This window comes from Chaetodon auriga, chromosome 3, assembly GCF_051107435.1.
Source record: "Chaetodon auriga isolate fChaAug3 chromosome 3, fChaAug3.hap1, whole genome shotgun sequence".
Classification (NCBI taxonomy): domain Eukaryota; kingdom Metazoa; phylum Chordata; class Actinopteri; order Chaetodontiformes; family Chaetodontidae; genus Chaetodon; species Chaetodon auriga.
The window spans coordinates 13,584,520-13,599,651 of NC_135076.1; the positions used below are offsets into that span (position 1 = coordinate 13,584,520).

At 41.5% G+C, this 15,132-nt stretch overlaps 2 protein-coding genes across 3 annotated transcripts in view; both read right to left on the reverse strand.

Annotated features, from left to right (window-relative positions):
- arid3a (AT-rich interactive domain 3A) overlaps positions 1–4,858 on the reverse strand; it is a 40,563-nt gene extending 35,705 nt beyond the window's left edge. For both annotated transcript variants that reach the window (XM_076726323.1, XM_076726324.1), the window contains exon 1: positions 4,591–4,858. The gene's annotated coding sequence lies outside the window, so the exon portion shown is untranslated. The remainder of the gene's footprint in view (positions 1–4,590) is intronic.
- Positions 4,859–8,163: 3,305 nt separating this feature from the next.
- Positions 8,164–14,513, reverse strand: r3hdm4 (R3H domain containing 4). Its single transcript, XM_076727001.1, has 8 exons — positions 14,300–14,513; positions 12,720–12,877; positions 12,406–12,527; positions 12,038–12,155; positions 11,868–11,953; positions 11,293–11,378; positions 10,871–10,926; positions 8,164–10,519 (listed from the first exon to the last, which is right to left on the reverse strand). Exons 1-8 carry the CDS (start codon positions 14,338–14,340, stop codon positions 10,416–10,418), a joined length of 771 nt encoding a protein of 256 aa, XP_076583116.1. The 5' UTR covers positions 14,341–14,513; the 3' UTR covers positions 8,164–10,415.
- Positions 14,514–15,132: the final 619 nt, after the last annotated feature.

The window sequence follows — 15,132 nt, forward strand, 5'->3', positions numbered from 1 at the left end:
TAAACATGGATTACGGTTTCATGTGCTTGGGCTCAGCCTAACAAAACCTGGCGGCTGTGTCTGCTCCCTGGAGGTGTGTAAATTAGGTTTTGATTGCTTGGGCGGGCTGCCAGAGTTAGCAGACGCAAATATGAAATACAAATGCTAAGATTTGATGGACATGTCAGCATGTTGCAGCTGCGTGCTGGTATCCAGGCAGACAAGTACCAGGATAGATCACGCTGACACTGACCCAAATGTCAGCCGCTGCCAGAATACACAAAACCTACAACTGTCCCAGCAGTTTGGTTCAGGAACTGCAGGGTATCCCAAAAGCTCAGACCCTTCCTTAGTTTGCTCTCTGCCTGCGTCACCGTCAGCCCTGCTGGGATTCCCCCATGGCTCCGGCCCAGGCAGTGAAGTAACTTGTGAGGTTTTTTTCCTGCATTTTTTGGCAGGATAACAGAGTTAAAGCCCCACGTGCTGCACAGGCCCTTCAGAAATGTAGCTTTTGGCACAGGAACAGCTGAAAGCCAGCCAAGCCGCGCTGCTTCCCACTTCTGTAATGGCAGGAAAGCTTGTGGTGCACAGACGGCAGCACTTGCATTCACTGTGCAGATATTTACAGGTGGGTTATTACTGAAACATTCAAGTGACACAATGTAGGCCTGAAGCCAAAGCCCACGCCCTTAAGCCTAGAAGGGTGATTTGAATGCAGTGACAACATAAAAAGGAGCCTTTACAACCCTGTAAAGGATTATACTTTGATACTAAGAAAACAAACGGGCGTCAGACCTGTTTGTCTCGTCTGTGAGCGTTTGTCTGTCATTAATTCCAAGCCACTAACCAGTTTACTGGCCAACTGCCAGTGACTGCCGCTCGATCAGCCATGATGCTTGGAGGCAAACTGAGCATGCTGTTTGCATATTACACTTAGTGCTTCCAAATGATCTTCAAATACCCTCAGGTTGAGATCAGGCGTCACAGGAAGCTGTGTGAAATTCGTGTGAACGTCTGAATGAAATGAAAAAGCAATGCATGTGTCTGCTCTGACGCTGAAACTAAGTTTAAATTAAATGTGCACCTCTGATATGTTTCTCGATGGTTAGATTTTTTTTCTGGGAAACAGCAATTGAGAATCAAATTAGGGCTGCAGCTTTTGATTTTTTTTTTTTTTTGAATGAGCCATTCGTTGAGCTTCTAAACTGTCACAAAACGGTGCAAAACAATCTTTAATTTTTCTCACAATTTCAAGGTTTGAAGTCCTTGTTCCAGCTGATCAAGCGTCAAAAAAACAAATATATTATTGTCAGTAATATAAAACTGAGAAAGCCAGCAAATCCTCACACTGGAGAAGCTGGAACCAGTCAGTGCTGGGCATTATTTCATGCTAAATGACTGATGATTAATTATTTAAATTGTTTTCAATCAATTTTCTGCTGACCTGCTGTTTTAGCTAAATGCAATCTTTTTTGAATTAATTACCTGAATCTATTACACACTTAATTGTTCACTTTTGGCTTATTACTAACAGTGTGGCAACTAAAACTGTGGCAAAGGCTTTTCCTTCACGGGCAGAACATTCTTCTTGAGGCAATACTTGTCATTTTTGGTATCTTTAGATATTTACATTGCCACTTTTACATCAGCTATTGCCAACAACCATCCAAAACAATTAATACTGACAATCAAAAAAAAAAAAAACAGTGTTTGCAACCACCACTGGTGCCTGTAATAAGATTCATTTCCATCAGCTATAACAGACTAATAACTTCAGAAATGTGCATTGCATAACTAATGCAGCTTTAAAACCTGGAAAGGCACAATAATTGAGCTATAAGGTGATAGTGAACTAAAATTCTACAATATGTGCATTTATAATATTGATATGATATTGATATATCACCAGGTCACGGTCTGCTGTTCAATACTCCCTTTGGACAGGGATTTACAGAGCATCTACTAAAATACAACCTAGGCATCAGTTCTTCAAATCAAGAGCAAAAACAAGCGTCTCTCTATAAATCCAGTTTCATAACAGGCAGTGTTACTTATTAGGGCCAGCCGACATTATGCAAATGCAAGGGGAGGCCTTCTAAGACCTGATCGCCAGCCATACGTTTCTAATCCACAACGTAAATGCCCCCCACCCACTCATTGCAGCAGTTTTTCTCTCCACTGGAAACACTGAGCTGGTGCAGTTGGCCAGCGCCGGATACCATATGTCAGATTGGACCAAACAGATTAGTGTGGCAATTTCTGGGCAAGCCTCTAAGGTGATTGGAGGATGGTGGGGTGTATGGGTGCAATAAGGGCCTGGAAATCTCTCTTAAGAATTCCTGTGCTTAATAATCACATTGAGAAGCTGCAGTTCCACAATTGAACATCTCAGACTTTGTGTTTGCTTGCTGACTACAACTTTAAGTAGTTACATGCACTTTGACATGGGAGGAGTTTAGAGGAGAGCGACTTCACTGCTCAAAATTAGTTCTCACACCAGCTTTTAAATGGAATCACATCAGTAAATGATGACTGGTCCACTGCTGAAGTAGCTGGAAATATATGAAACCAGGTGCAGTAAAACATGCCCATTATTCCACCAATGGCGGGTGGCTGCTCACCATAAAATTCTATAAGTAAACTTCCAAAGGAAAAGACTCTCCCGGACTCCCTCTTCATCCTGTTCCTGTTGTTGACATTTCTGGTGCAGGTTTGCATGTTTCAAAATCTCATTTCCTCATTAATTTGTGACATCACAATGAAAATGTGATCATGCCAAGGACAATTCATAACCATGTGTCTGTCATCTCAGGTTTACAGTTGAATAAAACGTGTGGGCCAATGTCTTCTATTCTTCTAACAAAACTGCCGAGGATGTTTCTTTAAATTTGACCATTTTTACACTACAACATGTTTTTCATTCAAGTTTTCACCTTGAGAAGTTGGAAAATCCCCTGAATCAACACCTATATCAGACCAGGACAATGGAAATCTCCACTGAAACCAGCCTTTCAGAACATACACATTTAAGGTCATTCAAACAAAGTGCTATACGAGGCTTTAAAACCAAACCAGCTTCCTGTGAATGTTCTCCCCCACCCCCATTACCTGGTGAGAAACTGTAACACCACAAACCAAGTCAGTTTTGGTTGTGGCTGCGAGGTTTGTCAGCTTGACACAATCAGCCAGACTTTCCTGAAAAACACACCAAGAAGACCCCTTGAGCTTTTTCTGAATCCACTTGGGGAGAAAAGATTGCCCCCCCTTCATGTCCGCTGATGTCATACAGAGGAATACACTGCCTGTTGAAAACAGCGGATTTTCCCACCACCCTGCTGTAGCACTGAAGGCAGCTCATTGTGTCCATATCGCTCCCCTGACATGTTGGACTCCACTTGATCTCAGCCACTAACAGATGCTGACAGACATTTTTTTTATCCACCCACTCCACCTTTGTTTTGCACTTCCAAAGACATAACAAACAATTTAAGGGATCTCACCTGTGAGAGACTAAATCCCTTATGTGACTATATGACACATACTAGGCCAATCAAGCCAATTCACACTCAAACTATGTTGATCCTTTTTTTTTAACATCTTTAAACACATGTAGGCTGTTTGCGACAATATTTCGACATCCTTACCACTCCGTTTTTGGTCTTTCATTATGTAAAGAGCAAAAAGGCCGAAAACGCAGCTTCAGATACTTCACATGAAGCCACCTTTAGCCCTGAAGCCCTCTGCTGCCTCTGCTTTGACCCCCAACATGACATTTTGTCAGGTCCAACTTTCTTTGAAGGCCCAGTCGTTGGTGCTGTCATGAGCACTGGCTTTTCGGTCCTACTTACGGGGCAGCATGATGTATTGTAACGACAGCGGGTGTTTAATGGTGTAACAAACACTTAACACAAAAATGGTGGGTTCAAATTGTACAGGCGTGCCGCCACCGTGAGCAAAATCGTTTAGAAAAACACTTTAATTAGCAGTTTAGCCCGCGAATCTGTATTTGCCAACACGCCAGCAGATGATTTAAGACTGACGTCTAGCTAAAGCCCCGTTTAATACAATAAATAATCAGCTTGTGATATGAGCTGAAGCAGCTGGTTAAGTTTTACATTAACGGCAGTAATTTTTGGTGAGAACGTGACATCAAGTTAACGGTGGAAATCCGAACGTTAGCTAGCCGTTAAGCCGGCTGAAGTTAGTTGTAAAGCGGACAGTAAACACGACCACCACTCGCTTATAATTGTCCTTTTTTTTTTTGGCTCTCTGTCTGTGTAAGCACCGAAAAACCTCACAAAAATCCAACACCGGCTCTTCCGCTAGATTTCATTACATTAACTAGTGCCATTTCACCTCGCGGAGGTTAAACTGTTCGTTACGGTGACATACGTAATGTTACAGCCAGTGAGTCCATCCGCTACCTTAGCAATAGACTATTGATAAGGCGATTTGATAACATCGATTAAAAAAAATAGCAGCGTCTTGTAAGTGAGAGGCAAAACAGCAGCAGCAGCAGAACAAGGAGGAAGCCACGCCAACGAAAATGATTTATAAGACAGCACGGACACGAAGAAGGCAAACGAAAAACACCGAGAAACATAAACTTACCACACTGGCTTCCGTTCAGTTTTTACACTCTTTGGAACCGGAAGAAACATTCCTGTTTTCCCCGTCTGTGAACGCAGTCTCCCCCCTTCGCTTACACACAGAGAAAAAAGCAGCAAAAAGAGGAAGAGGAGAGCGGGTTCGTGTGCTCATCAGCTACAATTAAAGTGGTTTCATGTGACTGCATGATATCCACGCATTCGGCTTTTGCGTGTAATTGTGTTTTCAGAGTTTACGTGTCGTTTTGAAAGCCCGCAACGTTCAGCTAGACGGGGGGGCGGGGGAGGGGGGGGGGTGCAGAGAGAGAGAGAGAGAGAGAGAGAGAGAGAGGCGTGGAGAGACTCTCCGGCCTGCACAGTCAGATCATTGGTTGACAAACAGTAATCAGATGCAAATTCCTAACCTCTGAATCAGCAGGGGCCAGCCCCCCACATACACCCCCCACCCTCTAACCCAGGGGATGTCGGTAAATGCGAGGCTGTGAGTGACGATGTGGGCTGGGAGCGGGGCAAAAAAGGTGGAGAGGGAGGCGGAGAGGCTTTCCAGAGGATGCAGCAGCTCCGACTGTGTTTCATCGGCACACAGTTCACATGTGAAGTCTTAAAACAGCCCATCGCTACAGATCGTCTGAGAAACTCCATGAAATGTGGTTCTCAACAAGTGTCTCACAGCTAGTTTATCTGTGTTGGTCACAGTCGTTTTTCAAGCAAAAACGCCAATCATTCTGTAGTTCTAGCTTGTCAATTGTGAGGGTTTGGCCAGAACAGGCAGCATGATCACCATGCACAGGTATTTTTCATTTATGATGCAGTTTTTTAAAGTAAATGTGTACACTGTAAATGGCACTATTTGTCACGGATCCTGTGCTATCGCCTGTACGCTGTGTTTACATTTCCGTCCATTGTTGATTTTTGGTGACAGTGCCTTGGTGGAGAGCGTTCAGCAGAGAGGCTGGATGAGAGAACTGATGCTGTGTTTGCTGCACAAAAATAAGGTTAAAAGTGAAGCATAACTCAGCTTATTTAATTTAATCAGCCTTTTGGATGACTGACTTCTAGTGTTGATGCCTAATTTGGTTTTTATCTCAATAACGGATACAGTCCCATTTCATTTCATAGGGTCTCACAGCATTTATTTAGAAAATATGAAGATGGCAAAGCGGTTTATTGAGATGAGGGGAACTCACCTAAACTCACAGTGAGCCGCTTCTTGCTTTCAGAACATGTGTAGCTGCACTGAATGAATGAATGAATGACTCAGACTGAGATCAATGGATTATTAATACCGAACACATGATAGTAAACTGCTGAGGGAAACTGATGCTGCTGCTCTGATTAGACCCTAATTCTCCATTTGGCAGTGGCTCCTTCACAAAGACCAAACCATGTTGTAAAAAGTGCCCATTTTAAAAAAGACTGACTGACTGAAAACCATCTGCTCAGCCACAGTTAAATTACCTACAGTCTCTTCTCTCCTCATCCCACAATTGCTGACAGCCACCCAAAGTCACCGGCCACATCATCTATAACCAAATATGATTTTACACTTTGAAAAGTGCTGTGAGTGCTGACTGGTCGGTGGGTGGCTGCAGCTGTTTACTTAAATAAAGAGCTGGAGATATTTAGAACAGAAAAATGATCCTCCTTCTGCCTCATCAGATGTCACAGGATCCAGGAGAGAAGTGTGTGCATTACGCTGACAAAGAGAGAAATTAAAATTAAGATCAAGCTGGCCTGAGACTCTCTGTGGTGATGAGGGCTATAATTTCACACATGATATCAGAATAACCAGACACCGATGATGCCTTTCAGCTTAAGTTGGTGTTTGCCAGGGTGCGGTCAGCACGGTGAATGACTGGTTTTATACCCACAATGATGTGAGCATCAGACAGCAAGAAAAAACAGGTGATGAAAACAGCTCATGAGAACACAGAAAAACATGAACAAGCGTACAAAAATAACCAAGTGTTCAGCTTTTTTTTTTTTTTTTTTTGAGTATTCCTGTTTTCATTGCAAATACTTATCGTTTGACTTTGTGTAATTAAATGTTTGCCATGCAAATATGAGTCTTGGTGCAGACTCAGTGTATCCAGTCTTTTTTTAATGCTTACTGCTCATACATGCTTTCATAACAAACGTTTATTAGATTTTTAAAATATGACTCATAAATAAATGCATCAATTTGAATGTCTTTGTCAGTGCAGCTGGTGTTTGGCATGTGATGCTCCTACGTCCTCATTCATGCTGCTTCTGTGAAAATCAAAGAAAAACTGTTCAAGCAAGCAGTTTTCAATGTCTAAACCTTTAAACTGTGTGTGCAGGTGGCCCATGCAGTGCGTCAGATGAGCAGAGGTATTCTCCAGTCTGGTTTGTATTTTATTTTGTGCTAGTACGCCATCTAGTGGAAGAACCAAAAGAGCATGTAACTTTTTTTAGAAACTTTACAAAATATCCACTTAAAATAGTTTGAGGATCACGTGTCAACATTCACTCAGCAAGGACCCAGTTGTCATCTTACAGTGTATTAATCCTCAATACAGTTATGTTTCTGGTGCTTCTGTTTTCTGTGTTGCACAGTGATCATCATGTTTGTGAATCTGATGTAATAACAAACTGGTTCCTTTTTGGTTTGTTCTGTTAGTTACATGTTGCATGGAATTGAATATTGCAGCCACATAGTTTTAAAGGGTGAATGATTATAAAACAGAGAGGATCTGCAGTTGACTCCAATAATTCTGATCTAATCTCCTCCATCAACATGTTTTCTAAAAACCATTCTGACACTTCCATAGTTTCACACTTGGCTAAGTGCATTCCTTCATCAGTGAGGATTACGCGCAGTCTTCTTCACAGCAGAAGATCACATTTCAACAAATACACTGTTCATGCATCAAACTACAATGAATAATATGAGCAAAGGGAATGTGGTCACACAGCAGCCTCAGTGATTTAAAGTGTTTAAAATGTGAAAATACATTCACTACATGTTAATATATCGGTCAAAATTATCCAGTAATATAAAATATATGATAAAACTCAAAGGGACTATTCGATGCCACTTTTATTTTGGATTCTTTGAGCACATTTTGTTGCAAAGTCTGCACTTTAACTTGTAATTGAGTGTAATTCATAAAGTACAATTTAACTGTTACTTTTGAGTGAACTTTGTCCACCACTGATATTTATACATGTATATGAAGTTAAAGCTGCAGTGCAGGACTTTTCCATATTAATGAACATTGTTTACATTCAAGCCCTGACCAAACGAGCTCAGAAAACGCTCACCACGCCAGGTCCAGGTCATTTCACTCATTTAGGAACCTTCCCAAGCAAAAGAAAAAAAAAAAATACTATTAGACCACAGTCCAGGCATATAGCAGAGCCTACAGCATCATCAGCAGTGTTTATGTAATTACTCCCACTGCCAGAAGGGGGAGACATAAGTCCCAAACTGCAGGTTTAAGCCAAATAATAATTGAAGATTGAAATCACCACTGAATTACAAAAGCAGAAAAGAGAAGATCTCAAAACAGTGTTCTCCATTTTAAGCATTTGAAGTAAAAAGCACACAGTGAAATGAGAAAAAGTATCTTAAATCCTTTAATAGTTGCAATGATGATTATAAATACCGTAGCACACACAAACCATTATATACACAAAGATGTTTCGGTGTAGTTTATAAAGCTTTCAGACTGTTTTAGGCTTTTCAATCCAAATGTTGGCACAAGTCAATTATCTGAGTTCTGTATTTACAGCACAACTACTTCTACATGTGTTTAAAAAGTTGGCAGCGCCCCAAAGTGCTGGGGCGAACATGATCGTAACAAGTTCATCTCGAAGAAAGTATACAGTACACAGAAAATGACACCATGTGAGGTCACTACATGACATTCAGAGTGAGAAGTTGAAAGCCTGAGAAACTGGATTCCCACAAAACAAACACACAAACTTTGGTTGCTGCACCAACGAGTCAAGTTTTGTTACACTGCCAAAGACAGTATAAAAGGAAATCAGGGATAAGATTTTTTTTTTTTAATAACCTGTTTCCAAAATCCAATCAAGTACAAATGTAGAAATATATGTACAGAAGAAATGTAGAAACTTGTATTCATAAGGCAGAAGTGCTTTTCCAGGGGTTGCAACTGTTAATATTGAGATGAAACACAGCTGAGAATCAAACTCTGCAGGTTTTTTAACATCATAACACCTTAAATGTGGTTCTATTTGTACCAATGTAACATATCTACTGCACATACAGTATGCCTTTAAACCATATCAAGAGGCTTTATCATTAGACTTGAGTGTTCAATGTAAACTAACCGTGCCTGTTGCAAGAAACCCATAAGTCTAGAAGTATGGGGATACTAGCGGTTCTTAACTATAGTGTAGTTCCTTAAGTTGTCTTTGATTACTGATGATAACTGACGTTAACATGAACACCTTGTCTACACCAGTGTGCAGCGAACACAGCAACACATCAGCAGCTGTCACAGATGTTATGCGGTCTGTACTCAGTGGTTACTCTGTAGATACAGACGGTCTGTTGGTTAAAATGGGAGCGAATTCTTCAGATCATGACTGAAAAATGCAGCTGAAGCACGGCCGGTGTAGACAAGGTGACAAGGCCGGACGAAGCCAGCAGAGAAAGAGACTTCTACAAAAATCCCGAAAGTAGATCCTGAAGAAATTTAGCCTGAAGATCAAGTTTTCTTCTCATACATAACACAGAGATAATTATTTCCTAATTATTCTGCTATAGAAGAGCATATGAGATGCTGTTATTTCTCACCCTTGATGAAACACATTCGCTTCTTTACCTACAATGATGAAAAATGTCTTTATGCATACAATGAAGAGACACTATTAATATTCATGCTCCATACCTCACAATTTACACAAATCCTACAGGCTAATCCTTCAGGCAGTGATGCATTCGAGCGCTTCCTCTGTCTTAGCACCTTTAAAAAATGTCATTTGTTCTTAGAGATCCTGACTTCAGCGTACATTTTCCATCATTTCGTAGATAAATATTGTCATTATTTACCGTTATCAATTTGTGCTTTCTTGAAAATTGATATGCATTCAGTCAGCACAATACTCAATCAAAAAAAGTAAGATTTTATATTACGCAAACTTGATAAATTGTCACATTCAATCATTGGAAAAGAGACGGCACGGATCAAATGAACTTTGCCTGTATGAATTCATTACTGTGAATTCCACATCGCAAATCAGGTCATGAGATTACTGCATTCTCTCAAAGTTAAGAATCAATAATCCTCCTTACATTAGTAGATTAATGAGTAAAACACCAGAAAAATGATTCATTTCATTCCCAGTGCTGGATGGAAACAGCAGTTCATCTGAGCCGCACAGTTCCAGGATGCTGTCCTTCTTATTATACGCTAGAAAACAGAACTGGTGATGAACGGCTGCTTTGATTATGCCACTATTTTCAGATCAGATCTGTGGGGCAGAAAACGTAAAGAGAACTCATGCTACCAAATCAAAAGGGTTATTCTCTGCCAGTCTTGTGTACTTAGCTGTGCTTTGAGCTAAATGCTGACCACAGCATGCGCACATGCCTACAGGTAGCATGCTGAGATGCTAATGTTTAACATTTCACGGGTAGACCCCTGTTAATGTACAGGGGCTCGGTTGGTTTTTGGATAAAATGAATGGAGAATGTACAACAGAAACCAGAGACAGAGGCAGAGCTTGGCAGACATGACACAGACACGACACACAGACCGAGCACCTTATCGACATCTCTCCAGGGCTCCAGCCGGCAGCAGAGCCGTGTGGACGAAACACGACGCGGACCCGCTCTCAGCTCATCTGCTCCATGTAGGCAGACAGCAAAAGTGTGGGAGGCAGAAACTGGTCTTGTTTGTTCACCACTTCAGTCTGACGTGAGCCGTTGTTGTCGGTGCCTGAGAGTCCAACAAACAGACTTTGATCACTCTCATGTGACATTAAGCTGGCTTTGGAAGTCTAACCAGGCTATTGTAAATAGGATTACGTAAACAGAGCAGCATCAATATGTCAAAAGATTTAATACAACTGCTTATGTGCTATGATTACGTCTCTAAGCTTTTAATGGTCGAAACAGATACAGAGATTTGTTAAACGATTAACTGATGTGTCCTCACAATATTTCTGCTCAGAGACAGAAAAACGCACTAAATAAATGGCTGTCCAATGTTCAAACAACATTCTCCATCATATTTTAGAAGGAAAGACACTGACTAGTTTGACATATTCGTCAATGTGTTTCCACTCACTTGCAGAGACGAGGTCCATATACTGGCAGATGGCGTGAAGGAGCAGTCTCTCAAAGCTGATTCACAAACACAAACGACAGAGAAATGACTCAGTGTCCTCGAACCGCTTATAGAAACAATCAACAGCGTACAGTTCAGTTAAGTTAGGTGTGCGTTTAATGCCAGTTATTTGACATTTTTCACATGCTATTGTTGTTGGACTTCTCTGTGTGGATCACAGAGGTTTCATGTTCTCTAATACAAACTGGGTTTCATACATCAATCAGGGACTTCATCTTGTACATCTATCAGGTGATGCGTGTGTTAAAACTACACAAGGGTCTGCATTAGTGGAGCTGTTATTTCAGGTAACAAGTGAGACATGAAAGCTCAGTTTGAGTAACATGTCCAAGAGTTTGAGGCTTATCAGAACATTTTTGTACCTGCTGGCGAGGTTGGTTGTGTAAACTGAGTGCGGTTGAGCATTGAAGAAGCTCACAAGGTTTTCCTCAAGTACTTCCAGAGTTCCCTGTGAGGAGAGAAAATACAGTGGGTGGCAGTCATGGAGGGAGAGGAGTGAGACGTCCGATCTCCACAACAATGACGTGTCCTCAAGTGTGGTTGGAGCAACACACTGAACTTCTGCGAGTTTCCTCAGTGAGTCATGATTCCTTTACTGCTCTCACATCCCTGTGCTTAGTCTCATAGCATTAATAACTATCAGAAGCTGCTGTGTTTCTTCAGTTTTCCTAAGCCTCAGTCGGATTACAGGAGGCCTCGTTGATAATCACAGCATGAATCTTGGCTGGGACCTTGGTTAATGTGTTTGCCATGTTTGCTGTTGTGGTCTAATGTGTTTGTCATTGCAATGGTGACTACGAGACAACAAGCTGGTGTAACCTGTGGGTTTGATGTACAGTAGTGCATAGAATCCCATCATGAATATAAATCTTAACCCACGCAACCGACATGATCGGTGACAAAATGTTTACATTCTGAGCACAAGGATATCACTCACTATGGGGATTTGTTTCCGCCTCAGAGTCAATCGCAGTCTGCGATCGATTCTCTGGAAGCAGTCCTGAGCAGAGAAGGCAAGATTTACTGTGAAGAGATGAGCGACAGTCAGACAAACAGCCACACTTGAAAACGACCAGCCCACATGCAAGCACAAACTGCGACGCTCACCATTCCTCTCGTCGTTGAGGAGCCGGGTGGTGTTTTTCTTCTTGGCGCCCTCCTGCTCCAGCAGAGACAGCAGCCTCTCCTGCTCCTCCCCGGAGCAGTTCATGAAGTCATTCCATGGCTACAAGAGCAACAGAGGAACGAGGCCAATGTTACAACCAATACTTGATTTATCGGGTGCTTTTAAATTCGATCACGCGTGGATCACAGACGCAAAACAAGCACTAAGTCTTTCGTAAGGTAAAACTCAACTATCTTGAAACTTGCAGTCCTAAGCGCTGGGAAGAAAAACAAAAAAAGATAAAACCAATTTGGAACTAATAATTAATCATCAAGGCAGCAAAGTTTAAGCCCAGCTGAAGACAACTTACCTCTATGTAGTTCCCATTGGTGCAGGCCTCGGTGAAGATGGATGGGATGGCTGGGTTACTGCAAACTTCCAGATCATCTTTGGAGCACTCATCCCTCTCAAGAAGATTAGCAAGGAAGCGTGCTGATTTTCAGAGAAGAAGAGAGGAGACAGAAGGACAGTGGTGATAGAAGCAAAACTTCAATGACAGTACTTCAATGTAAGTGAACATTTTCCACTGTTGAAGACACACAGACTGAAAGGCTTGTTCAGCATCGTTCAGCCTGCAGCGGATGAGAACGTCTTCGAATCTGATCATGTGAAATGAGAGCTTACTGTTCTCCTGTCGGCGGAGGCTCTTCTTGCCTTTGGCTCGGGGAATGAGGTCAGAGTTGCGGATGGCTTGGTTGATATAAAACTGCTTCTTTTTGGTTGGTGACACTCGCTTGGCGGGAGAACTGGGCAGGGAGGTGCATTTACGCTCCTCTATCAGGCTGTGAAAACAGAGGACAGGGTGCTTATTTAGCCAAAGTGGTCACACAAATTCAGACAGGGAAGGACCAGCTCCTAATGTTGGAGGGATGTAATTAAATTTTTTGGTGTACCCTGTTTCTCAAGTTGCTGCATAGACGTCTTCAGTCTGTTTTCCTAAAATGTCTTCAACAACTAGTGAGTCTACAGCTACATACACAGAACCTGTAATCACTCAGCTGTGGGCAGCAGTGCACAGGATAAGGAAAAAGAGTTTAGTGTGACCTCGCCTTTATCAGCGTCAATGACTTTGCACTGCTCTTGCTTCAGTCTGTGCTGTGTGTGCCCTCTGAATATCATATTTTCCTGAGCTCACGGGTGCTGTCATTGTACTGTCTGTGAGGGTCCTGTGATTCAGGCAGGAGCTAGACACCATCTGTCTCTTCAACACCAACTTACTGCACAACTGCAAAATGGTCGTGTGAAAAAGTGCATCTAAATGAGCATACAGTGTATTATTACACCATAATCTTTTTTGCCATGTTATCCAAGGAAAGAAGAACAGCAGTTAAACAGTGGCTGTGGAAGGTGAAGATCATCACCAGGCTGTTAACACATCCTACAACATTTATTAAGGGCTTCTTCACGGCACTGCGCTGCTTTTATTTCCTCTCCGCAGACTTTTGAAATGGATCAGAGCCAGCAGAGCATCCTACAGGAGCTTCAGATGTAGGTCAGTGGGTGTTGTGTGGAGACCGCCTGTGAGTTTCTCAGCTGATGCCATTTTTAGCCTGAGCCCTACTGGCTGTTAGCAACACGACAGCAACATAGTATGATGTCATCTAAGCTTTAGGTTTGCCCAGAGCCAGAAATCATATAATTTCACTTTGCAAACCTTGGCAAGCTTGAAGGTTAGCAAACAGCTAGAGGTCGTAGTTTTGTTTTGTTTTTTTAATTATTATTATTTTAACAATTTCAAATAATAAGCAATATGTTCTTTACATACACTTCGTCTCATTTCTGTAACTTGATCTTTAAGCGTTAGCAAGAAAATCACTACATAATCTGAATGTGTTGTAGAAAGTGCCAAGAGGTTTATCAGATGATTCATTGGTAGAAACACCCGAAACATATTTTAACTTCAATTTAAACATTCCACGATAACCAATACACCCTAGGCAGCTAGTTAGCTTACCAGCTGCTAAAAGGCTAACGGTAACACAATATAAAACTCAACGGCCTCTTAAAACCTTCATATCAACGTAAACCAAACCAGCAGCTTATCAAGATTTGCTGATTAGCAAGGGAGCTGGGACGCTTTCAGCTAATGTTAATCTAAAACCGTGCACAACCCCTGACGTAAAAAACTAAATTAGCTTTTTAAATGGAGTTATAATTCGGGCTAACGCTAACTAGCTTCTTAACGTTGCACAATTTTCACTCACATATAATCCTGTTCCTCATTGTTATTTGTCAAAACGACCATCTTATTCCAGCAGAACAAACGGAGAGAACCCAAGCTCTGGATCTTTACAGGACGAGTGAAAAATAAAGACACCCGGGTGGAAAAACAAAAGTTAAAACAGCGAGTGCGTTTAGCTGATTATCTTGTAAGAAGCTAGCTCCTTGGCTGCTAGCTTGAACCACCAGAACAAAAATAACAGCTGTCCTCCCACCGTGAAACAAAGAGGGAAGAAAAGGTAAGAGGTCTCACTCCGTCTGTATGTAATCACATTGGTAAGGTGTGTAAACCTTTAATCACCTCAACATATCACTCGTACTTACTTACACATTTGAGAACATTTAAGTATTAATAGCATTTGAATACTAATATATATTTCTATTAAAGTTGTTCACTTCAGATTTTAGAATCTAAGAATCTAAACTGAGATGGATTTTAATGTGTAACTATAACCAATAGAAAAACACAATTCTGTGCATTTTGCACCACATCACAGACACTTAACATTTTGTTGATACCCTACAAAAAACACCCATATGTCCTGTTGAAATCACCACATGAAGGCATAACGCAAACTGGAGTGATTCATCTGACGATAGACGATCTTTGATACACCTTCTCAAACAAATTCCTGTCATAACTTGCAAAATAAAGCTTCTCTCACCTCCGTCATCTTTGTAATGTGGAACCTTTGGGTGGTGTCCGCTCGAACATGATTGGAATCCGAAATAACAATGACTTTTTCCACTCATTAAGGGTTTGTGTGCATGTTACCATAACAGCCAGTTTAATAGGCCTGCCACATGGTCATCTAAT

What these genes read in the sequence shown, in the direction of transcription:
- r3hdm4 (XM_076727001.1), bottom strand. Translation starts at nt 14,340, where the DNA reads ATGGTCGTTTTGACAAATAACAATGAGGAACAGGATTATAT. An exon ending in CCAATGGGAACTACATAGAG is followed by an intron (nt 12,156 to 12,405) that starts GTAAGTTGTCTT and finishes TTGCTCTTGTAG; the next exon opens with CCATGGAATGACTTCATGAA. An exon ending in GGCGGAAACAAATCCCCATA is followed by an intron (nt 11,379 to 11,867) that starts GTGAGTGATATC and finishes CTCTCCTCACAG; the next exon opens with GGAACTCTGGAAGTACTTGA.